Source organism: Cryptomeria japonica, chromosome 6, assembly GCF_030272615.1.
Source record: "Cryptomeria japonica chromosome 6, Sugi_1.0, whole genome shotgun sequence".
In the NCBI taxonomy this organism is placed as follows: Eukaryota; Viridiplantae; Streptophyta; class Pinopsida; order Cupressales; family Cupressaceae; genus Cryptomeria; species Cryptomeria japonica.
In genome coordinates, this window is record NC_081410.1 from 650864645 (window position 1) to 650889923 (window position 25279).

At 35.3% G+C, this 25279-nt stretch overlaps 1 protein-coding gene across 2 annotated transcripts in view; it reads left to right on the top strand.

Annotated features, from left to right (window-relative positions):
* Positions 1 to 2324: 2324 nt before the first annotated feature.
* Positions 2325 to 25279, top strand: part of LOC131033161 (indole-3-acetaldehyde oxidase) — a 111099-nt gene continuing 88144 nt past the window's right edge. For both annotated transcript variants that reach the window (XM_057964296.2, XM_057964297.2), the window contains exons 1-5: positions 2325 to 2646; positions 3457 to 5196; positions 11312 to 11571; positions 11796 to 12005; positions 12198 to 12416. In XM_057964296.2, the coding sequence (XP_057820279.1) occupies positions 2496 to 2646; positions 3457 to 5196; positions 11312 to 11571; positions 11796 to 12005; positions 12198 to 12416 (2580 nt within the window). In that variant the 5' untranslated portion in view covers positions 2325 to 2495. The remainder of the gene's footprint in view (positions 2647 to 3456; positions 5197 to 11311; positions 11572 to 11795; positions 12006 to 12197; positions 12417 to 25279) is intronic.

The window sequence follows — 25279 nt, forward strand, 5'->3', positions numbered from 1 at the left end:
GAGCATATCATTCTTGCGTGATCTATATTTTGTGACAGGTGGTGTGCTTGAATATGATTCTTGTCTTGTGAGGTTGAATCATCAACTTCTATAAGGCATTAGAGCATATTTGCTAAGTTCCTATCCATATTATTGAGAGATTTGTGCAATTTGAGCTCAAATGAAGGTTGCCATCACATTCACAACATCTCAAAACCTATAGATTGATTGTCGTTTCACCAAAATTTGAACAATTGAAGTTTTGGGTTGTTTTTGTAGAGGGAATGAACATTGAGGCATGATTTGACAACCATCAAAATATCTAGAAACTTTGAAGAAAAATTGACCCCACCATCGTACTTAGAGTGACCAAAAATCTTTAGATTGCTTTTCAAATCGTCGAAATCTGTGACCAGCAAATTCTCTACCAAATTATTTTGGGGGGAATGTCAATTCGTATGGATCCGTACAAACATACAATTCTATGTGATGTTGTACCATACCTGCAACAAAACACAGAGAAATATTTCATAAGTTCAAAAAAAATGTGTAGAAATTTTTAAATTTTTGTCAAAAGAATTTTTCAAAAAATTTTGGGAGGTAAAAAAATTGTCACCCCTACAAGTCCATATGCACTTGTGCATGCAAACCCAACATGGCAACGTTATCGTACAATGATGACAAGGTTGGTAGTTGATGATATCTCCAAAGATTCTAGCGAATATTGAAAAAAATTAGCATGTTTGACTTTTTCAATTGCCAAAAACAAATTTCGACACATTTTCATTTTTCTATCAACTAGTTTTTTTTTCCAACAAGGGACTTTTTTTAAGCTAGTACGGAATATTCCCTGAATCTTTGTTGACATCAACATGGCATCAGACACATGGTTAGCCTAAAGAGAAACTAACCACCTTACAACTCCTTGAACTTTCTTGCATCCTGATGATGGATCACAGAGTGTGATTCAAAACATGGATAGTTCAAATATTCTCACACAATAGAATCCAAAAACTGCATATGATATATAAGTTTTAACATTTTCAAATGATTTAGGATTACATTAGCAAGGTATTGTAACACCTCTTTCTCCATGCTAAAAAAAAAAATTATACATGATATATGATACAAGACCACTTCACAATTACATTCTTAATCTACTTATTCTATTATGTTAAGACCTTAGTTAGAAGGTATTTCTTTGAACATGAATTAAAGTCACTTTTGTTTGAAGGTGCAAAATATATATAAAAAAAAATTGAACAAAGATAATTTCCATTTTTATTAAAAAAGACCTTTGATTTCCATAAAAATGAATAGATATCTCTTTTTTCCATTTTTAAAAATTACCTTCATTTAAAGGTTTTTATTTATTTATTTTCATAAAAAAGACATACCTTCAAATAAAAGTCCTTCAATGCCTTCAAACAAAGGCCCTAAAAGTGACCTTTCTATCTTAGTCCTCAATTTTTTCTTTTTCTTTTTTTGTTTCTTATCTTAAGGTTGGATGAGTAGTGAAATGAATATTGCAAGATAATTTGGAAGATTGTAGCACTTGAAATAAACTTTCCAATGAGTATAATTTTAATTTATTTTATCCTTTCTACAATTAAAATAATGTTTTACGAAAATAACATCATTTTTAAAAAATATTGTTAACCATAAAAATAAGTTATTATAAGATACTTAAAAAACTCACAAATTATTTCTTAAATTCTTTTAAAATACATTTATAATCTATAAACAAACTCTCAAAAATCATTAGTCCACATAATTTTCAAATTCTTAATAATTTAGTTTCCATAAATGTAAAAAATGAAATTTTGGCTCAAAATATTGATTTTGAAGTCCTCCTTTGACCTAAAAATGATACATAATATTGTGGGATCATCCTCTCATAATTTAAGATTCAACATTCAAAGATAAATTTTATTAGACTATTTTACTAGCAGTTGTATATTGACCAAACAAATGTCACCATTCCATTTTATCATATTATAATATGGATATTATCTTTGATCTTTCTTCTTGACATTCAATTTTTTGGCATTCAATCAGTCCCCATCCCTATAAAGTCGTAATAAGCCAATATTTTCCTGTCGTTTTGCTCTGCCCTCCAACTTTTGACTATCCAATTTAATTTGTTTTAAAATAATTTTGTTCTCGTGTTCAAATAAATTTCACTCTTCAACTTTGACTAATTACGTACAACACGCAACTTCGACTTCCACGCATTTCGGACAAAAGAGAGTTGATTATTCAATTTAGGGAATCTTTTTTTTTTTTAAATTTACTAATAGTCATATCTATATATAAATATGAATATAAATTTAACATGGCTAATATATGCCCTGTATCTTGCAATTTATTTTCTAGCAGAATAGGAAGGGAGGGTTTACAAGAACAGCTCGTCAATTGACTTTCAGTTCCAATTTAACACGCACCGTTAAAACTGATTAAACTGAGAACTCTTAACATTGGAGTGACAGTGCAGAAGAAGAAGTAGAAGTGACATCATGGAATTAGCAAATGCAAATCGTCTGGTTTTTGTGCTGAATGGCCAAAGGACTGAAGTGGATTTATCTCAAATCCACCCAGAAACTACTCTGCTTTCTTATCTTCGTTATCACACTCAGTACAAAGGAGCCAAACTTGGCTGTGGAGAAGGTATGCTTATCAGACACAAAATCTAATTTAAATTCTATGCTCTGTAACTCGTTTATCTTTGAAATTATTTGTAGAGTGTTGCTGAATTCAACTGTGTGAGGTTCTTTCGCATCATCATCTCTGTTTTTCTTATCTATTGATTTTCTAGTGAATTTGGGCCTTTTAGATTTAGCAGGATCTATTTATAGACATACCCACCCAAGAAACACTGTTTTTGAGTTCTTCAATATCATAGGATTTTTAAGGAATCTAGATTAAAATCTATACAGTATGCAACACACTCTGTACCTCATTCAGATGAAATAGTGAACCTTTTAACTGTTAAAGCACGGAGCATGACGTTTAAAACTAACGTGCAACACACTTCATTTTTTAACAGCTAAAACTTCACAAGTTTTGGAGAATCTGTTTTATCTAGTATCTACAAAGGTTTAGAGATTCGTAGACAATTAAATAAGTTTGATGAAAATTAGTAATTTTTTTGGATTGAGCTGTGGATAGATTTTTCTTATCAATATTTTGGAGTAGATTATATGATTCATCATAATTCTGTTTTCTATGCATTTCATTTTGATGATAGAACATGTGATCTGATCCAAAACTTGATGAAAAAAATTTACACACAATTGAATCCAAAAATTTAGTAATGATCTTCATGAACTGTGAAAGCTACATGAATTTAAGTTTGATGCATTTATTTTAGAACCAGAAACAATCAGAAACAATCATCTACATTAGTACATATTGATTACCGACAATCTTTGCCAGATTCTACAGACCAATTTGACCTAAATCATCTGATTGTTGCAGGGGGATGTGGGGCTTGTGTTGTGCATTTATCAAAATACAACACTGATACAAAAGAGACAGAGGAATTTTCAATAAGTTCGTGCTTGACACTATTGGGATCTATAGATGGTTGTTCCATCACAACTACTGAAGGGCTTGGAAATTGCAGGGATGGACATCATGCTATCCACAAAAGGATTGCAGGTTTTCATGCATCACAGTGTGGGTACTGCACTCCAGGATGGTGTATGTCTCTTTATGGTGCTCTTCGTCAGGCTGATGCCAAAGGAAACAATGATCATAGACATGGGTTTTCAAATATTTCGAGTTTGGAAGCTGAGAAAGCTGTTGCAGGGAATGTATGCAGGTGTACTGGCTACCGACCCATTGCTGATGTTTGTAAAAGTTTTGCAGGGGATGTTGATTTAGAAGACTTGGGTCTCAACACCTTTTGGAAAAAAGATGAACTTCTTGACCCAAATAAGCTGCCTGAATACAATCCAACTGGAGTTTCTACAGATTCCAAATTCTGTGGACCAAGATATGAAGATGCTAGAACAACCTCATTGAATTTTTCTTACAAAGATGAATTCAGTGGAGAAGAACGTGTTTGGATTAGACCATCCACCTTGGATGAGGTTTTGGGGGCTCTGGAAAAAGCTGCTGAGGAAAATGTTGAACCCAAGCTTGTAGTAGGTAACACAAGTGCTGGAATCTACAAAAGCATAGAGCCTAAAGTTTTTGTTGATATCAGAAACATCTCAGAGCTACAGATTATTAAAAGGCATGATTCTGGGATTGAAGTTGGAGCAGCTGTAACCATTGCCAAGCTTATAAAAGCATTGGAGGATACAAATGCCATTGCAGATGATACTCTGGATCATGGGAAAGAAAACTGTACTAGAAGTTTAGTTTTTGAGGGCCTTGCCAATCACCTGAAAAAGGTAGCCTCTGCATTTATTAGAAATACAGCTAGCATCGGTGGCAACATAATTATGGCCAAGAAATTATCATTTGATTCAGATGTTGCAACCATTCTCCTTGGAGCTAATGCATCAGTCAAAATTATCTCAACTGAGAGAGTAGAATCTGTGTTAACCATGGAGGAATTCCTTGATAAGCCTTGTCTTGATTCAAGGGTCCTATTGCTCTCGGTATTCATTCCAAACTGGAATGAAGTTAGCAATCCTGTTGGAAACAATGGCTCTGCTAAATTTGATGAAAAATTGTTGTTCAAAACATACAGGACAGCCATTCGACCGCTTGGTAATGCAGTGTCTTATGTTAATGCTGCCTTCCTCGCTCAAATTTCTCTCAGTAGACATCAAGGAAATCTGGTTGCAAAGAGTCTTCGACTTGCTTTTGGTGCATTTGGGGTGAGCCATGCTATTAGGGCTACCAGTGTAGAAGAGTTCTTAGTCAATAAAGTTATATCACCAGGTGTTCTTCTGGAGGCAATTGAAATGCTTAAACTACAGATCATTCCTGTGGAAGGTACCCCAAAATCTGCTTACAGGCAAAGTGTGGCTGTCGGTTTTCTTTTTGACTTCATTAGTCCTCTTGTCAAAGATATAGTTCCCCCTTGCATCCCTGATTCTCTGGAAGCTAACAACAACCAGAGTGGCAATACTTTTAATCATAAGAAATGCTCCTTCAAAACAAAAAGCATTATAGATGGTAAACAAACAATGGAATTTCATGATGAGTATACTCCAGTAGGCCAGCCTTCTAAAAAAGTTGCTGCAGAGCTTCAAGCATCAGGTACTTCCCTTTCCTTTTTCACTTTAAATTATCAAATATCAAATAAGAGTAGTTATTTGCTTTATAGTAGAGAGAGCTACATATTGAAAACGAATTGAAACAATTAGATCCTCCAAGTATTATTTTGTGCAGCGGCTCTTAATGCCATAAAGGATTTAGAGCAATCTCCTCAAGGATTGTAGTAATTTATTTTGGACAAATAACCTTTTTACTAAAACACGGTTTCATATAGAAAGTCATTTTCAATTAGAGCCTCACAATCTAAAATTGCATCATCGTTAGAAGTTATGAAAACTTCAAACTATCACAATTTAAAAAAAATAAAAACAAAAGTTTGGATATCATTAGATCTTGTTAAGTCTACAAATATCTAGAATGCAAGCTTTAATTCAATGATGACATATTCTTATGATTGGTTTTACCTTCCATCTTGGGCAATGCTCTACAATGATTTATGTAGATGATGAACAATATACTTTGACCTTTCACTAACTCGATCATTATTATCTACATTGGTTCCATTCTTATCTTCAACAAACATTGGATTAACATCTATGCCACATCCGATAGGTATTTCACACAAGGTGGTAACAAAACCCCTATGTTAATATGAAAAAATACTCAATTTTCATGAAGGAAATATAGTGTCTAAGATAGATTATGGAAGCATGGGAGTACATGTGGACTCAACCAAAGTTTTTGTCATCTAAGAGTGGCCTACACCATCTAATCTTATAGAGCTCCATAATTTATTTGGATTGACAAACTTTTGCAAGATTCTTATATTGCTTAGTTTCTCTTAGGTTACGTAGCTCTTGAATAAGATCACTAAATATGACTTAAATAAAAAAATTCACTTGAGCTATTTTATAACATAAAACATGTGATGCATTAAAATACAAACTCTGTTCTATACTAGAGCTTTAGAAAGAATTTGGAGGTAGAAAATGATGTCTCTTAATATGAGTATTCCTAATGCAGCATGGCCACCCAATTTCTTGCTACAACAAACTTTCACCATGGTAGTTTGGATCCCATGTATGACAAGGAGCTATGCTATAGTCTAGACATGTAAGCAATGAAAAGCTTCATACTAAGAAAAGAAATTATGATTCACAAGTTACTTTATTTTATGAAGAAATAGAACAATCTTTAACATGAACACCATCAAAAGTGGTCATCCTATCTCTAGCACTTCTCTTTTGGTTCTACATATGTCGTGATTGTCTTAACATTCAATTTAGACCTATTCAATTTATAGACCAAATTCTCTTTACCTATTACCTCAAATTCTTTGAGTTATCTCATGTAAATTTCCTTGTCTAAATCACCTAGAATGTGGTCTTAGCATCCATTTGCTTTATCACTAAATCATATGTCATAGCTATGCATAACAATTGTCTAATGAAACTAAACATAGCTACAAGAATCTCTCACCAAAGTCCATTCCATCAATTTGGTAATAACCTTTAGCCACCATTTTTCTTGTCAGCAAGTGAGAGCTAAGCAACAAGAACTACTAGGAATGTAGCTATAGAATAATAACTTTGGTACGAGCATTGCCAACTACATTGAAAGATTATCAATTTCTTTTATGGATTTCATGTTGTATTAGTAATTCATTTTTTGTAATTTAGTCTAAGACATGCCAAAAAATATTCTTGTTATCCTTAAACAATGAAAATCGCAAGAGACTTATTGGATTGTATCTTTTGAAAGCAATATTTTAGGAACTTGAAAGTAACTGAAGAGTAATTAATTTTTAACAAGAGAAACTCTCTCTACTTTTTTCAATTTGTGCTTGCAAGGAGGTCGTTTGAAATAAGAACTCAATATTTTGGATGAACATAAAATTTAAAGGAAATGATCAAGTGCCTCAAAACAAACAAAGGTCTACAAATAATAAATAATGAAAAGAAGTATTTATTAAAAAAAGAGAATCCTTACTAAATAAGTTTTATTAGCATTTTATTTTGTCTCTTATGAGACAACACAAAATGCAATAGTATCTATGGATAAACTTCTCTTCAAATTCTAAGAGGAAAATCCAAAAAATACTAAAATAACTCTAGATTCTAAGCTATGAACAAAGTATACTTATCAAAACTATACATACAAGATTTCTCTAAAGGGGCTTGTATAAATGAAATAATTGAAATGAGTAATGCACTATCTTTTTATCTTAGAAATGTGAACAAGTATTTTTCAACATGAAATACCAAGTGAACTAAACACACCAAACACTTTTCTACTAGCTATTTAATTAGAGACTTGTAAATTTACATACATGAAAATCGAATAAGTCAATTGCCTTTGACACACACAAACAATGCAATATTTCATAGATTGACTAACTTATATGCATTCAAATCTATAGCTAAGATGCACCATAGTGTTAATACAAAGCCTAATGCTATTTCTCAAATTTTAAACCAATTAATGGAATCCAAAAACATTAATCATACATAGAAGACATATTTGATGCTTACCATTTATGCAACATAAGCATAACTTGAACTGTCGTTAACTATCACATATGTTGTAAAAATTCTTGACAAAAATACAAATTAATATGCAAATTTCCAAGTCAAAATATAGAGTTTCCAACATAAAGTCTACAAACACCAATATTTTTTTTGTATTTTGAATGTTTATTTGAATTGAATACAATGCAATTAAATCAAACAATTTGAACACCTAAATAAACTATAAATAATACCCTTGGTATTTGCATCCATTTAATGATGTTTAGGGTTATTATAAAAGAAGAGCATGTTATTCATTGATACAACCTTAGAAATCTAGAAAGTGAGCATAGACAATTAGAATTGATAACTTTAGAATTCAAGAATTAAGACTAAATCTATTCATAAATTTTTCCAAGCAAAATCCCAACTAAATCATCCATAAACAATAGCTAAACTATCTTTGAATGCATAAATATATGTATGGAATTCCCTACCAAATTCAAAAAACTATGTCCTCTAGCTTTGAGATTTGAATATTTTCTTCATCAAATCTATTAACTTCTAATGTTACACAACCATCGCCATGAAGAACAAAAGAATATTTTTAGTTTTAAATCTAAAAGTGTGCATTTTTTCCCTTGAACCCCACTCTATGTAGCCACCAATTCTAGGTAAGAGGAATGCCATTTTTTACATTTTAAACATAAGTATAAGGTATTAAAATGACACCCTTTATTATTAAATGTCACTAGTTATTATTTTCTTTATGGATTTAATCAAAATTATAATACACTTATAATGATATGTTAAATTAAACATACTTAGTCTATAAATATTAGACCTTTGCTCAAAAGTTATAACTTGAGATTGACATCTTGACAATCTAATAGGTTGGAAACTCAATTTAGAAGACTTAAGCCAAATTTGATGATTACATGGATATCAACATACAAAGTATCCCTCCTCAAACATAGGATAAAAAAATAAAACTAAACCTTTCAAAGCCACAGTTTAATCATATTAAAGCCAATCAAAACTTAGTCTCACCTTTCATATTTCCCCATTAGAGTCAATCAATTTTTAGTTCTATCTCCCAAAAAAGGAAGATATATAAAATATATAAAATTTCATTTTATTCAATAGAAAAATGATATAAACCAAGTGCATATAATCACTTATACTTATTACTCCTATACATGGCCATCCACACACTAGACCATGCTTGCTAAAATAAGTGAATGAGATCCACAACTTGCTATCATTAAGAAAGAGACGTTATATGTGTTTAAAACACTTATTTATATATAACCAAAAAAATTCTAATTTAAAGAACTTAAAATAATAATTATTTAATTCTGAAAAATTATTATTTTAAAATAAAATCTTAAATAAATATACATAAATAAATCTAAAAGGAAAATTAAATCAAACAACTAGTGAAATAACACTACTTAAAACACAACATAAAAGCATACCTCAACTCTTTATTAACAAATATAATATTAAAATTGATTTTTTCTTACTCATGTGATATTGTCTTTCCTTATTTTTTGTTTTGCTACTGAACAACAATAGTTGATAGTGTAAATGTAATATTATTTTTTAATTCAATAAAAAAATATAACATTAAAAATATTCATTTTTTATTTTTTATCTTTTTTACTATTTTATAAAAATATCAATAATTTAAATGTATTATTTTCTTCTTAATTCAATAAAAAAATAAAACATTAAAATAACAAATATAACATTAACATCCCATAATCCTTGAGCAATAATTTCTTGCTAATGCCTTTAATCAAAATATTGCAATCTTATAAACTCTTAAATCATTTGAATCTTCCACCACCTTTGTAACATTTTTGCATTGTTAAATTTTTATAATAATTCCCATTGCCAATTTATCTATCTATCTATTATGAATAAAAAATTCCCATAATTCTAATTGGTTTTGATTTTTATGATGATGGATATGATGACCTTCTTCTTCTTGTACAATCTTCTCTTTAGACTGAATTTTATTCCTTTCCACAATTCTAACTGGCTTTTATGGTGATGGAAATGATATCCTTGTTCTTTTCTTGTACAAACTTCTCTTTAGACTGAATTTTATTGATTGCTGCCTAGTAATTTTTTCTTATTATTATTTTTAATACACAAGATAAAATCCTGAATTATTTTCTCATAATAATTCTCACAGTTATTATAAAAAATTTTTATTCCCGAGGTAATATGAAGAGTATATCATGTTGACAAAGAGGGTTTTTTGATTTGTCTTAGATCAAGAAAACTCGAGCGATACACTCCAACGTTGACGGACAACAATTATTTTTCTGATCATATGCTCGTTGAAAATTCATTCACCTCCTCTGCAACTTCTATCTGGTTGCCGCTGCCTACTTGTTGATCTCGGGGATTTAAAGCTCTTGGCCGATTTTTAAAAACCTTAGTCGCGCGATTTTGATGTCATTGGTGGACAGGAATGATGGATTGGCACAATTGCTATGCGTTTTGCTGTCGTTTTGGTCTCTGATCGCGCGACTGTGCTAACCTTGCCGCCAACAACCTTCAATCGCGCGATCCCATTTCTTCTGTTCGCGGTTGTTACAGATGACTCAATTAAATACGAGAAGACGATGTACAGGCAGCGAGTTTCATATTGAATTGTGGTGGTCGCCACCTGCGAATAATATCCCATATACCACACAATTTTTCAATATTTCTATGATAAGAAATTGTGACATCTTCCTCGGCCTTGCATATGGCCTCATCAATGATGAACCTTTGGTGGTTTATACCTATCGACCATGTGAATAACCTTAATAAAAGCCCTCAATGCCTTCACCTTATCTCTGGTTGATGTCTAAAACACATTATCAAATACATGCATTACAACATTAAAGTAGTTTTTGCATATTTAGTAGAGGTAAATTCTACACATTTTTTATGACAAGTATTACTCCTGTAAGGAAATGAAATTTGTGGCAGATCACAGTACTTCTCCATTATAACTGAATGTACTTTTGCGTCCTACCGTGCTCTATAATTTGGTCCTTTGTGAACATTACAATCTCTATCTAGGTTTTCTGATGTCTTCAAATATCAGTAAACAGAAAACAATAGACTCTGGCATTTTTATTTTATCAATGCAAGAACTGATTTCTAGAGCACAACACCCTTTCTCAATGAGCCAAGAAATTTCAAAGTAGTTTCATTTTTTTGTGAGTTTATTCGTCATACACTCTACTCCAGCTCTTCTCTGCCCAAATTGATGTTTCTTTCAGACTTTGCTGACATCTTCCATAGTAATGTTCCTAGGAGCAGTGCTGGTACTAATTTTTCTATATAAGTTTTGCATAAGGCAGAAAGGAATTCCACGATTGGATAAGCAGCCGTTCAAATTTCAGTTCATAATTGCTATATACCGTGAGGACATAAATTAGAAAAACATACAGTAACACATTAAAGAAACCTGTATTTTCAGCTCAAATTGGAGCAATATGTGAATGGATCATATAAATTTGTTTGGTAAGTTAAGTTAAATCGGTGATATGATGTCGTATGACTTGAGGTTTCCAAGATTTGCATCTCATTATGTCCCAAATGAAGTTTAATGGAATTGCCTGACTTTGCCTTAACATTTGCAGGAGAAGCTGTATTTGTAGATGACATTCCTTCTCCAGATAATTGCCTATACGGGGCATTTGTTTACAGCAAAAAGGCTTTGGCATTAATTAAGAAGGTTGATGTAAAAGATGCATTAGAATCTCCAAGTGTAGTTTCCTACATATCTTATAGTGATATCCCTAAACAAGGAAAAAATATTAGTGTCGATGGATGGTATGGTGAAGAAATTCTGTTTGCTGAAGATACTGTGGAGTGCTTTGGTCAACCGATAGGACTTATGGTAATTAAGTTACAAGGAATTGCTAGTTGAGCTGTCAAAATATTTACATTTCCATACAGACGATAGACTACTAGTTTAGTTCTCTTATTGTAGCATCTGTTCATCACCAGCTTGATTAAATTTCACCTTTAAAATCCTTTTTTATTGTAATTTATAACATTTTTTTTTTCGTTTCTTTACAATTTTGTCTTATAAGTTTACATTGCTCGCATGCAATTTGGTAGGTTGCAAATACTTGGCATGATGCAAAAAGGGCAGCTGATAAAGTGAGTGTAGATTATGATTGCGAGACATTAGGTCCTCCTATTCTCTCTGTTGAAGATGCAGGAGCGAAAAACAGTTTCTATAGTGTTCCCCAAATTGTGGCTCCTAAGCCCGTAGGAGATCTTGCAAAAGGAATGTCAGAAGCAGATATTAGGATTGAATCTGCAGAGGTAATTTGTTCAAAAAATTCATCTTCATGTTCTAAGGTCGGCTAAAGACCTGCAGCACTGTTCACTGTAAAAGCAATTGAAGCACATTTCAATTTTAAGGTCTATGATAGGATGATAAGCAAAGGTGTCCTTTAAGATACACGTAAAATAATTTTTGGAAATCATATCTAACTTGAACAGTTGTTTCAACAGGTCAGAACTGGATCTCAGTATTATTTCTATCTAGAAACCCAGACTGTGTTAGCTATACCAGATGAAGATGAGTGCATGGTAGTTTACAGCGCATGCCAGAACCCTGACGTTTCACAAAAAACTATTGCAAAGTGTCTAGGCATTCCTACTCATAATGTGCGCGTTATAACAAGAAGAGTGGGTGGTGGATTTGGTGGGAAGGCATTTAGATCTATACCTGTAAGTTCTTGCAAACAGAAATTTCATTTTAGTCCATGTTTTCTTTTAACTAGTTTTAGAGCTACCTTGATCAAATTTTATACAACTTTCTATATATTTGCATAAGTGCATTGAACATTCATATACATGTTGGAAGTGGAAACACTCTAAGAGAGGGGGGGGTGAATTAGAGTGTTAAGATTTCTGCCTTTTTAAAATTTGGAAATTCAAAAAGAATATGACTCAAGGTTGTACAAAGCATTCAAACAGATTGTCCTATTGAGAAGGTAACAATCTTTGTTTGTGCTTTAATGTGAATCTGAAAAATTACCAGAGTGCAGTAATAAAACAAAATACTGATATATGAATCAGATTCAAGTAACTTAAAAACTTGCAAATACAAGATTGATAAAATGACAAATAACAGAATGATTATGAAAGACAAAGTTTAAGTATCAGAGCTTAACAAGTAATATGATAACCTGAAATTCACAAAACAATAAGACATCACACAACACAGTTATTTCCCGGAGTGGAAAACCCTCATGGGGTAGAAAAACCACTCGAACCTGTTTTTCATTAACTTCAGTGTATCAACTCTGTTACATCTGCTTTCATAAGAGCATCAACTCCTTTTCTCTATACTGTCTTTGCTTGTTTACAAAATACTAAGGTTGTGTAATTGCATTATTCTTTTTATGCAACTACAAAATCTTAATATTACACAAGATATTCAATAAAGCCCAGAAACTGAAAATATCTTCTGCAATTACTGCAGGTATTCAAAAAGCTTTTCTATTTTTCAAGAGATTTTGTATTCGAATTTTTCAACATCCTACCCAATGGCTTTAAGAAAAGAATTTATATATTAAGAAAGAGCAGTGAAGCCATCCTCCATACGTGTACATCACCAACTCAAGGTCATCACCTCCTTGAGTTGAAGTTAACCTAACCGCTGTAACTGAAAAACTGATATAAAACGAATAAGATTCCTCTTTCAGTGAACCCAAAACGGTAAATCAGAAAACTGATTTTTTGTGCATAAAATACATTAAATCTGAAAAACTATTCTTCAAATAATACCGCCAAAATACTATAGAATAGTTCATTGAGCAAAACCCCTTTCTTATTTACCTTGGTTTGCATTTGTTTGAAATGCACACAAAGATAAATAGAAAGTTCATTTACTGAAACAAAATTGCCAACAATATTCTTAATACGAAACAAATAAATCTTGCAGAACCTCAAAGATGTACCTGTTCAGAGGGCAAAAGAAAATTGAAGACTATTTTGAAATAAAACTCACATTCTTCCGCATCCAGCTGAGAGTCAGTTCAAGATTAGTCAAAATCTTTTACAAACCTGCTTGAAGAACAAATAAACCCATTGAATATTGAAGAGAGTCATCAAGAACCCAAAGCTGCCTACAAAGTTGCTATAGTGTCGGCTAGGGTTTGAAGCACTTCAAAGCCAAAAAACATCCACCCTAAAATGATTCCCAAATACTAATACAAAACACAATGATATTTGGCATCCGGCAGTGATATTGATGCTAATGAAATAAAATCTGCCTAAGTGGAATAATACTACTTGTCCTATTCGTTGCTTCAACACTTACGATGACATAGGATTGTAACAAATGAAGTGGAGCCTACCCATGAAGGCATTAAGTGAACTTTGAAGAACCTGCCATGTCATTCCTTTATTCACATCCACGTGACTTTAGTGATGATTCATTAGTCAAAGATTCAATAAGAATGTGTTGCTGTCACAATGTAACGTCAAATATTAATCATAGAACATCATAAATCTGCAAAGTAATATACTACAATGGCAAGAATAAAACCCAGGATCTACACATGATGCCAACAATAATTAAACCATGAGAGCAATATGTAATTCACCAAAGTATAGTTTTGTCATCAAGGACAAGAACAACAACACTGAAAGAGAAGTCAACAAACTCCCCCTTTGTCCTTGATGGCAAAAACTAAGCCATCTCAATACTAAATCAAATGCAGAGTGAACCAATGAATCTGTGAATCAAGTTTCAAATGCCAGATTGAAACCATACCAACTGGAGCCATATACCAAACTGAAACCATGTGCCAACTGAAACCATATACCAAACTGAAACCATGTGCCAACTGAAAACTGAAACCAATAACTGAAACCATATACTAACTGTGCCAGATGGAAACCAATATTCTCCCCCTTTTTTGTCTCAAGGACAAAGGAAAAGAAACAAGAATAATCAAACTCAACTGCAAGATAGAGCAGTAAACATCAGACAAGCTGGTGGAGAGCAAAGCTCCCCCTAAGCCAATGATCCAGTCAAGAAAGTATAGATTGAGAGACAACTCCCAATCGAGATCTTAGTTGTTCAAACACATCTTTTGCCAAAGGTTTGGTAAAAATATCTGCCACCTGTGCTTGAGTAGGAACATATTGCACTGAGACCTCATTAGCCAAGACTTTCTCACGAAGAAAATGAAATTTAATGGCTATATGCTTAGTGCGGGAATGCATAACTGGATTCTTAGATAGATTAATGGCATTAGTATTATCACAAAGAATGGAGATGGGTTTAGGAACAGTAATACCCATATCGGAAAGTGTTTGAGCCATCCAGAGAAGTTGAGTACAACATGATGTAGCTGCAATATATTCAGCCTCACTGGTGACAATGAAACAAAATCTTGCTTTTTGCTTTGCTAGGCTACAAGACGGTCACCAAGGAAAAATGCTGCACCACTTGTGCTCTTTCTGTCATCTAGACAACCAGCCCAATCAGCATCAGTAAAAGCTATTAATGTAAAGTCATTGTTGCGAGGATACCAAAGACCATAGTCTAGAGTACCTTGAATGTATTTAAAAATCCTTTTAACAACATTAAGATGAGACTGTTTAGGTGTTGACTGAAATCGTGAAACCATACAAACAGCTTGCATTAAATCTGGTCTAGAGGCTGTTAAGTACAATAGACTACCAATCATTGATCTGTATGCAGATTGATCAACATCAGGTGAATCATCAGACTTAGATAACTTACAACCAGTCATCATAGGAGTACTAATTGGATGACAATCATCCATCTGAAATTTTTTAAGCATCTCTTTAGCATACTTGGTTTGTGATAAAAATAAGCCTTGTTTAAGCTGTGAAACTTGAAGACCAAGGAAAAATGTTAGTTCTCCTAGCATTGACATCTCAAATTCTGTTTCCATTAATCTAGAAAATTTCTTGGATAAAGCATCATTGTTGCAACCAAAAATAATATTGTCAACATAAACTTCAACCACAAGAATATCATCACCTTCAGTTTTGACATACAAATTGCTGTCAACACCACCTCTAGTGAACCCATTGGCTGTTAAATGTGCATCCAATCTGGAATACTAGGCTCTAGGAGCTTGTTTAAGACCATAGAGGGCCTTTTTCAACTTGTAGACAAATTCAGGATTGTCCTTTGATACAAAACCTTCAGGTTGTTCTATGTAAACCTCTTCATCTAAGTAGCCATTCAAGAAAGCTGTTTTTACGTCCATTTGATAAACTTTGAAAATTTTAAAACAAGAATAAGCCAAGAATATTCTAATGGACTCAATACGAGCAACTGGAGCATAAGTTTCACCAAAGTCTATACCTTCTTGTTGAGCATACCCTTTGCACACAAAGCGTGCTTTATTTCGTACCACTTTACCAGACTCATCTAGTTTGTTCCTGAAAATCCATTTGCCACCAATCACATTTTTATTATCAGGTCTTGGAGCCAACTGCCAAGTTTTATTTTTCACAATCTGATTGATTTCATCTTGCATTGCTTTCAACCAACAATCATGATTTAAAGCATCATCTACATTTTTAGGCTCAAACTCAGTTACTAAACAGAAATGTTCAGCAATTTGAGCTTGTTCTTCAATCTTAGCTTTCCTTCTAGTTAATATTCCTGCATCTCTATCTCCAATAATTAGAGTTTGAGGATGCCTTTTAGTGATAATCCTAGAAGGTGTGCATTGAGGTGTGATTTTGTCAGAGCTTGATGCAATTACCTGTTGAGAATTATCTACTACTACAACAGATTCAGGAGTTTTCTCAAGTGTTAACATGGGTTCTTCCTCAATATCCTGCACATGATTGCTATCTAGAAACACCTTCTCATCAAAAGTAACATTTATAGTTTTAATGATCTAATTCAGTTTTAAATTGAAGCATTTATAAGCTTTGCTATGTGTAGAGTATCCTAAAAAGATACCCTCATCTGATTTAGGCTGAAAACTGCCCAAATTTCCATCATCTTTTTTAATAAAACATTTGCAACCAAAAATTTTGAAGTATTTAATAGTGGCAGAATGACCATACCATACTTCATATGGAGTGAAATTAGATTTCACTCTGATTTGAACCCTGTTTAAGATGTAAACAGCTGTATGAACAACTTCTTTCCAGAATCTATCAGGTAACTTGGCTTCATCTAACATTGTTCTAGCCAGCTCTTTAATTGTTATGTTTTTCCTTTCAACCACCCCATTCTGTTGAGGTGTTCTAGCAGCAACATATTGCCTTTTAATGCCATGATTTTCACAATATTCAATGAATTCTTGTGATGTAAACTCACCTCCTTTATCTGACCTCAAACACTTAAGTTTGAAATCTGATTCTTTTTCAACCATTTTGCATAACATTTTAAATCTTTCAAACGCTTCTGATTTATGTCTAAGAAAGGTTACCCAAACCATTCTAGTGTAGTCATCAACAAATAACATGAAGTATTTTTCACCATTAATAGATCTTGTCCTCGTAGGACCACATAGATCGGTGTGAACTAGTTGCAACGGTTTAGTAGAAGAATGTTCCTTTGATTTAAAACTTACTTTTGTTTGCTTTCCTTTGATACACCCTGAACAAACAATATTCTCTGGTTTATTAAGCACTGGTAAACCTCTTACATTTCCAAATTTGCTGATTCTAACCAAATTATCAAAATTTGTGTGCCCTAACCGTTTACGCCACAACCAATTATCTTCAACTTGACCCATGAGACACATACCTTCATTTCTTTCATAATTAGATGAGTCATGAAGGTTATATATATTGCCATGTGTCCTTAATCCTGTTGCAACAGTTTTGCCAGATTTGGTTTTGATTGCACAACCTTGTGAATTGAATGAAACATTGTATCCACTATGAGATTCTGCGAGAAGCGAGAATCGAGCCAAGATCTGATGTCGGTCGTAGATCACATGCAACTCCTCACACAATGGATGATCGAAAATCAAAATAGCTGAATGAAGATAATTTCAATATGAGAGAGAAATAGAGACAAAGAGGAGAATTTGGAGATCACTCCACTAACTTAACTAGTGAAGGTGAGAGTATAGTGCTTATTATATAGAAAAATATAAGCATATACATCCAAGGGGTGCATTAACTCCTATTCCCCATAAAAAGTGGGAGGTTTTACCTTCTTGGTAAATGCCAAAACATGTGGCATAACCTCCTTACATGAAGACAAAAAAGGAGTTGAGAAAGTTGGCACATAAGCCCAAAAGAGGGTGTGAAACCCAACTACCCCATAACCCACTTAGGAAATGACAAAATAGTGGTTATGAGAGGTGGCACAACAAGCCAAAAGAGGGTGTGTAACTCAGCTACCCATGTGAGGTGGAGAGTTACACATGTAGTTGAAGTATTTCGCCACGTGTCCTCATATAAACCACTCCTATTAACGTAAGCAAGCTTAAATAATATGTGTAGGAAAAATAAATACCCCCTAATATAAGGAAAATAAAAAAACCTACACTAACACCCCCCCTTAAGCGTAGCTTAGGTGGGTGAAAATATGGGTCCTGGCAAATGCAACCATGTTAGGTACCCATGTACATAGATAGCCCCCCCAAAAGAAGAAGCCCCCCATAAGAGGAATAGCCTCCCCCTAAATAAGGAGAGAAAGAAAGAAGGACTAAGAAGTCCCTCCTAAAGTAGACACCTGTCGTATCCCAAGCAGAGATCGCAAATGAAGGAACTTGCTTTCGGTGAAGGGTTTGGTGAAGATGTCCGCAGTTTGCTCCATTGTAGAACAATACTTAAGATCAATGATGCCTTCCTGAATGAGCTCCTGAATATAGTGCATATGTATCTCAATGTGTTTCGTCCTCTGGTGATGAACTGGATTTCTTGAGATCTGTATAGCACTTTGATTATCACAAAAGATGATAGTAGGCTTCCTAATTGGAATACCAAACTCAGTGAGAATATTCTGAAGCCAAATAGCCTCAGTGGTGGCATTAACTGCCCCTCGATACTTAGCCTCTGTTGATGAAAGAGCAATTGCAGACTGCTTCTTACTCGACCAACAAACTGGACCAGAACCAAGTGAGAAGCAATACCCTGAAGTGGACTTGCGATCCTGAGAATCACCCGCCCAATCTGAATCCGTATATCCCACCAAGTCAATATCCATGCCTGCTGCATACTGAATTCCATAATTGTGAGTACTCTAAATGTAGTGGAGAATCCGCTTAGCTGCTTTCCAATGCAACTCATGTGGCTCCTGCATGAATCTAGAGACCATGCCCACCGCATATGAAATGTCAGGTCTCGTATGAGTCAAGTAGATGAGGCTCCCAACAATTTGTCGATATAAAGTGCTATCAACCAAGGGTGAAGAGCACTTAGCCTCAAGTTTGACCCGAGACAAAAAAGGAGTAGGTGCAGGCTTATAGTCAGCCATGCGAAATCTAGAGAGCATATCGAGTGCATACTTGGGTTGTCCAAGGAAGATGCCTGAAGAAGATTGAGTAATCTCAATTCCCAAGAAGTAATGTAGAAGACCCAAGTCTAACATCAAAAATCTATCATGTAGAGCAGTTTTCACTACCTTGATGGTGGATGAGTGACTCCCTGTGATCAACAAGTCATCAACATAGAGAACTAGAAATGTGAGAGTATCATCCTGGTGCAGAATGTAGACGTTCGGATCAGAATGGCATCGAGTAAAACCAACTGTCAGAAGGAAGGAGTCCATCTTGGCATACCAAGCTCGAGGAGCTTGTTTGAGGCCATAGAGAGACTTTCGAAGTCGACCCACAAGTGAAGGATCTTGAACAAACCCTTGTGGCTGCTCCATGTAGATTTCCTCCTGAAGGTCACCATGAAGAAATGCACTCTTGACATCCATCTGATGAACTTCCCAATGATGGGTTGCAGCAATAGCAAAGACAAGCCGGATGGAATTCATCTTAGCAACTGGAGCAAAAGTCTCAGAGTAATCAACCCCTGGAACTTGGGAAAAGCCTTTTGCTACCAAGCGAGCCTTATACTTATCAACCGACCCATCTGCTGCAAATTTTGTTCGATAGATCCACTTGCATCGAACAAGTTTCCTTCCCTTAGGAAGAGGAACTAAATCTCATGTGTGATTCCTTTCCAAGGAATTAAACTCTTTTTGCATTGCAGCATCCCATTCGGGAACACCTGTAGCTTCTCAAAAAGACTATGGATCAGAAGCTGAAGCAATGAAGAGATGTGGAGCTTGCTGAAATTGTGACCTAGTTCTTCTAGAATCTGATGGATCACCAAGCCAATCTCCTGCTGACTCAAAAGTTTGTCGAGCCCAAAGAGGCACTGAAGCTGGAGAGTCTGGGGGAGAATCATCAACCTCTGAAGGATGACTATGAGAAGAATGTGAATCCTCACCATCACTGTCACCATCTGAAGTGGAGGAAGAAGACTCCTCAACAGGATTAGGAGGATTAAGATCCTCAGAAGAACTGTCATCATCATGCAATGTCTCCAATGTGATAGTGGATGGAGAAGTGGTATGAGAAGAAATAGAAGAATTCTCCTCAAAACGAACACTCCTCTCAATGAACAACTCATGTGTAGAGGGATGGAGAAGTCTATGCCCTTTGACATCATCTGGATGCCCAACAAATATGCAAGGCTTGCTCTGCGGATCCATAGCCTTGCGTTTCTCTGCTGGAATGTGGGCCCATGCAAGAGAACCAAACACTCTGAAATGCTTAACTGTAGGTTTCCGACCGGTCCAAGCTTGAAACGAAGTTACCCCCTTCACAGCTTTATGAGGAACTCGGTTCTGGATGTAACATGCACAATTGATGGCCTCTGCCCAATACTGAGGTGCCAAAGACTTGGAGTGAATCATACAATTTGCCATCTCCTTCAAGGACCTATTCTTCCGTTTTGCGACACCATTCTGTTGAGGGATGTATGGAATTGTGTGTTGCATGTTGATACCTTCTGAAGCACAAAATTGTTCAAACTGATTATTAACATATTCACCCCCATTATCTGTACGCAGAATCTTGATGAACTTCCCAGATTGTTTCTCTGCAAAAGATTTGAAATCTAGAAAATTCTCAAATACCTCAGACTTTTGTTTGAGAAAGTAAACCCATGTAAATCTGGAAAAGTCATCAATAAATGTTAAGACATATCTAGCCCTGCTAAAAGATGGTTGTGGAAATGGTCCTGCCAAGTCACTATGTACCAACTCCAATAGCTATGGAGCTCTCCATGCTTTGCCTTTATCATACTTCTCCTCAGGATGCTTACCAAGAATACATCCCTGGCAAACTCCATCAGAAAATCGAATAGAAGGCAACCTTGAAACCATGTCCTGTTTCTGAGTTGTTGCAAGTAACGATAGTTCAAGTGGCCAAATCGTTGATGCCACAAACAACTAATCTCATCTGCATGAGTGAGTAAAACTGTCGAAGGAGAGTCAGGAACAAAGTGAGAAAACTGATATAATCTGGATTGATGATCTACTTTTCCCACAGCAATAGTAGACCCATTATGCATTTCACTGATTACCACTGTATCTGGTGTGAACTCAACTCGCTTGCTAGAACCAGTGTGAGTGATCTAATAAACAGATAGGAGATTAGTTGATAAAGATGGAACACAAAGGACATCCTTAAATGTTCCTTCGCCCACATCAACAGACCCTCTCCCATGCACTTCAACAGGAGTGTCATCACCAATTAGTATGGAAGGCATAGAACATGGCTCTAAAGAGGTGAAATCATCTTTTGAAGAAGCCATGTGGTGCGAAGCACCCGAGTCAATTATCCAAGAATTGGGTTGTGAAGCAACAACAACTAGGGCCTTACCCTTTCCTTTCCCTTTACTCTTATCTGTATCCTTAGAAGATCCTTCTGATGAACTCTGTTTGACTGAATCAAGCACCTTGATATTATTCTTTTCAAGAAGATTTGAAAGGTGATCAATTTGTTTCTTTAAACACTTATGTTCATCGTGGCCAGGCCTCTTACAATAAGAACACTTGACCTTCTCCTTCTTAGGTTGTTCACCTCTTGATGAAGAGGTCTGATTATCTACTTTTGAAGTAGCAGATTTCTGATCTTTTTTCTTCTCTTCTTGGTTCTTTTGTTTCTTATCTTGCTTACTGTTGTGACCATTTCACACATCGCCCCATTAAAATGGGGACCCCCTCTTTTTGATTTTGTTTTGCCTGTTCTTCTCTTTGCTTTTAGGGTTTTGAGTAAGTGAATCGTCTGGACTAGGGTTAAGCCTTAGGGTTTCCTTTTTGATATTTTCAAGCCGAAGTCCAGTCAAATTTTGAAAGATTATTAAGTATCCTCGCGTAGATTGCAATTTTGGAAATAGGATGAGCCTGTCAGGAAGTTGAGTATGTCTCAGGATGAGTCCAATCAAGATTTTGAGGGCAAATTCAAGTTAGGTCTAAGTGATAGCATTTTGATGATTAAATTATGCATTTTGTCTGGGTGAATTTTGACCAAATTTTGGAAGTAAGGTAACTGATTCCTGGCCTTGGAGACGACCTAGCCCTGCGTGATGAAGTGATCTGAAGACCTAGATTTTGATATTTTAACTCCAAAAGGGCGAAATCGCTCCTGTCCCTCTCCCAGGGACCAGGGCGAAAATGATATTTTGTGCATTTTGGTTATTGACTTGTTTTATTTGCTTTTTGCAGGGTCGCCAGGAGAGACAATCGAGCGTGAATTGAAGATTTTGAAGATTTTGAAGACTCAAAATGACAAGTTTTTAAGGTTTAAGGCCAAATCGCTCCCGTCCCTTGCTAAAGGACCAGGGCGAAATGACTCATCTAGATCATTTTGGGCCTCATTTGATCGAACTGAAGCATCAAGGACGCGATGAAGGATGAAATGAGCATAAAGGAGTATCAAGATTTGGTCGTTGGCAATGAAAGATTGAAGATTTGACCTTTAAGACAAAAATCGCTCCTGTCCCTCACTGAAGGACCGGAGCTTGATTTTCAAATTTGCACTGTCCTTGTAGGACCAAAACAATTTTATGATTGGAAGAGATTAGGAAGGACACGTTTTGTCCATTGAATATAATTTAAGCGACCAACTAGCAAGGAAATATGCTAAGATGACAAAATCGCTCCTGTCCCTCACTGAAGGACCGGAGCTTGAATTCCAAGTTCGCCTTATCCTTGCAAGATTTAAATGATTTCCCGATTTGAGAAGAACAAGGAAAGTGTGTTTTATCCGTTGAATATAACTTGAATGGACCACAATGGAGAAAATCGATCCAAATTGGCTAAGGCGCTCCTGTCCCTCTCTCAGGGACCAAGGCGATTTTAAAGGAAGCTCCTGTCCCTCTCCCAGGGACCAGAGCGATTTTCTCAAAAGGCAAGTTTTGGCAAAGGTGAAGCAAGTTTTTATGTTTAGGATGAGTAAAGGAAGGCATAATCGATCCATTGAAGATAATTTCGAAAGTTTGCAAAACACAAGTGGAGCCTATTTTGGCCAAGGCGCTCCTGTCCCTCACCCAGGGACCAGGGCGAAAAATGCATTATCAAGTTTCCCTTCCAACTGTGGTCGAATCCAAGCCAAGGCACATGATGAAAATGATATTTGGAAAGCTTCAAGGGAAAACAAAGTTGCAAAGACCACACAACTGGACGAATAGTGGCCAAAGCGCTCCTGTCCCTCTCCAAGGGACCAAAGCGAAATATTCAAGCATGCCTAATTTTAAAATGCCAATTTCGTTTCCAACGTTCAAGATGGAGTAAACAATGACGTTTTTTCACCTTGAAGGCAATTGGAAGTTGACACGATCAAGGGTTTGTACCAAGAACTAAATGGCGCTCTTGTCCTTCACTCAAGGACCAAGGCGATTTTCATGAAAACAATCATTCCCTTCCAAAGCCATGCCAAAGCAAGGATTATACAAAAGTCAGAATGTCTTTCGAAGGGCAATGAACAAGGAACCAACCCAAAAAATTGACTAACTTAAGCACAAATGAAAAATCGCTCCTGTCCTTCACTGGAGGACCAGGGCGAAAATCCTAAGAAGGTCAATTTTGCCTTGAGAAAACAAGCAAAACATGCATAGAACGAGAGATGATGATCATTGCCTATCTCACATCATGAATTGGCGATTTGGAAAATGAAGTCCAAGGATAAAAGGTAGAGCGCTCCTGTCCCTCTCCAAGGGACTAGAGCGAAATCATCATATTTGCCTGATTACCTAACATTTTGGAGTGCCACTTTCGTTTAAAGGACTCGAGATGGATTAAGGAACAATGTTTTGCGCCTTGAAGATGATTTGACATGGATATGATTAAGGATTTGTGCCATGGACTAAAGATCGCTCCTGTCCTTCACTGAAGGACCAGGGCGAATATCCTTGAGGAACTCATTTGGTATTGAAGAAACGAGTTAGAGCAAATGAGGAAGATCATTGATTGCCCTGCAACGTGAATTGGTGATCTAGAAGATAAAGATCAAGGGTAAAAGTAGAAAATCGCTCCTGTCCCTCTCCAAGGGACTAGGGCGAAAATGTTCCAAGGTTCGCCCCTTCCAAGGATCACATGATTTAAACTTAAAGTTCCAGAAGAAAACGCCATTTCGAACATCAAGAATGAAGTTTCAAATGTAAAAAATGAAGGATGGAGGACCAAAATACATGGGCGCTCCTGTCCCTCTCCCAGGGACCAGAGCGATGTTGATAGATGTCCCTTATATCTCCCATGCCTAGGCGCCAATAATTTTTTTGAATTACTTTAAATGCCAAATTTGCTAAAACGTGAAATATTTAATTAAATGGGCATTTAATGAGTTCGCATAAGGCATTTAATAATTAATTAGCCTTTTAAAAAATCGAAACTTTAATTGCAAAGGCATTTAAATTAATTATTATTAAATTAAATAAAAAAGGAGTGCGCTTGGGGTTTTATTTTAACATTTTAATAAGGGTCGGCCTCCTCTTTTATTTAAATTTTGTTTATTTTTGTTTATTTTCCAAGTCGGCCTATGGGGATTGCACTGCATGAGCGCCTATATAAGGGAGGTATGTTATGGCATTTTAATCCATCATTCAATCATTGTTTAAATGCAATTTGGAGAAGCAATAGAAGGAGCGAAATCTCATCCAAGGAGGTGCGAATTTCAATCCAAGAAGGAGTGCGAATTTTGTTGGAAGTGGAGCGAAATTTCCCTCAAGGCATTGAAGACCCCAAGGGTGGTGAAGTTGATGAAGGAGGCGCATTTGCTAGAGGACTTCGATCTTTATTTTGCCTAGCAAATTTCTATATTTTTTGCATCGTTTTTTAGAGCTAGTTCTCAAAGAGAGGTATGGCAAGATCTCCTTCGTTCAAATTTTTTGAAATTTTGAATTTCCAATTGCATAGTCATATTTAGGAAATGATAATTCAAAGACTTATCATGAAGTTTCCTAAATTTTCAAAACTTAAATCCAATCTATATTCCTACGTTCCAAGGTATATTGCTCATTATGAAATGTTATGTAGGTGTCAAGATGGCGACCCCAAAGGCAGGAGCATCCACCAGTCGTCCGGCCCTCATGAAGGAAGATCAAAGGAATGAAGAAATGGAGACCAAGAT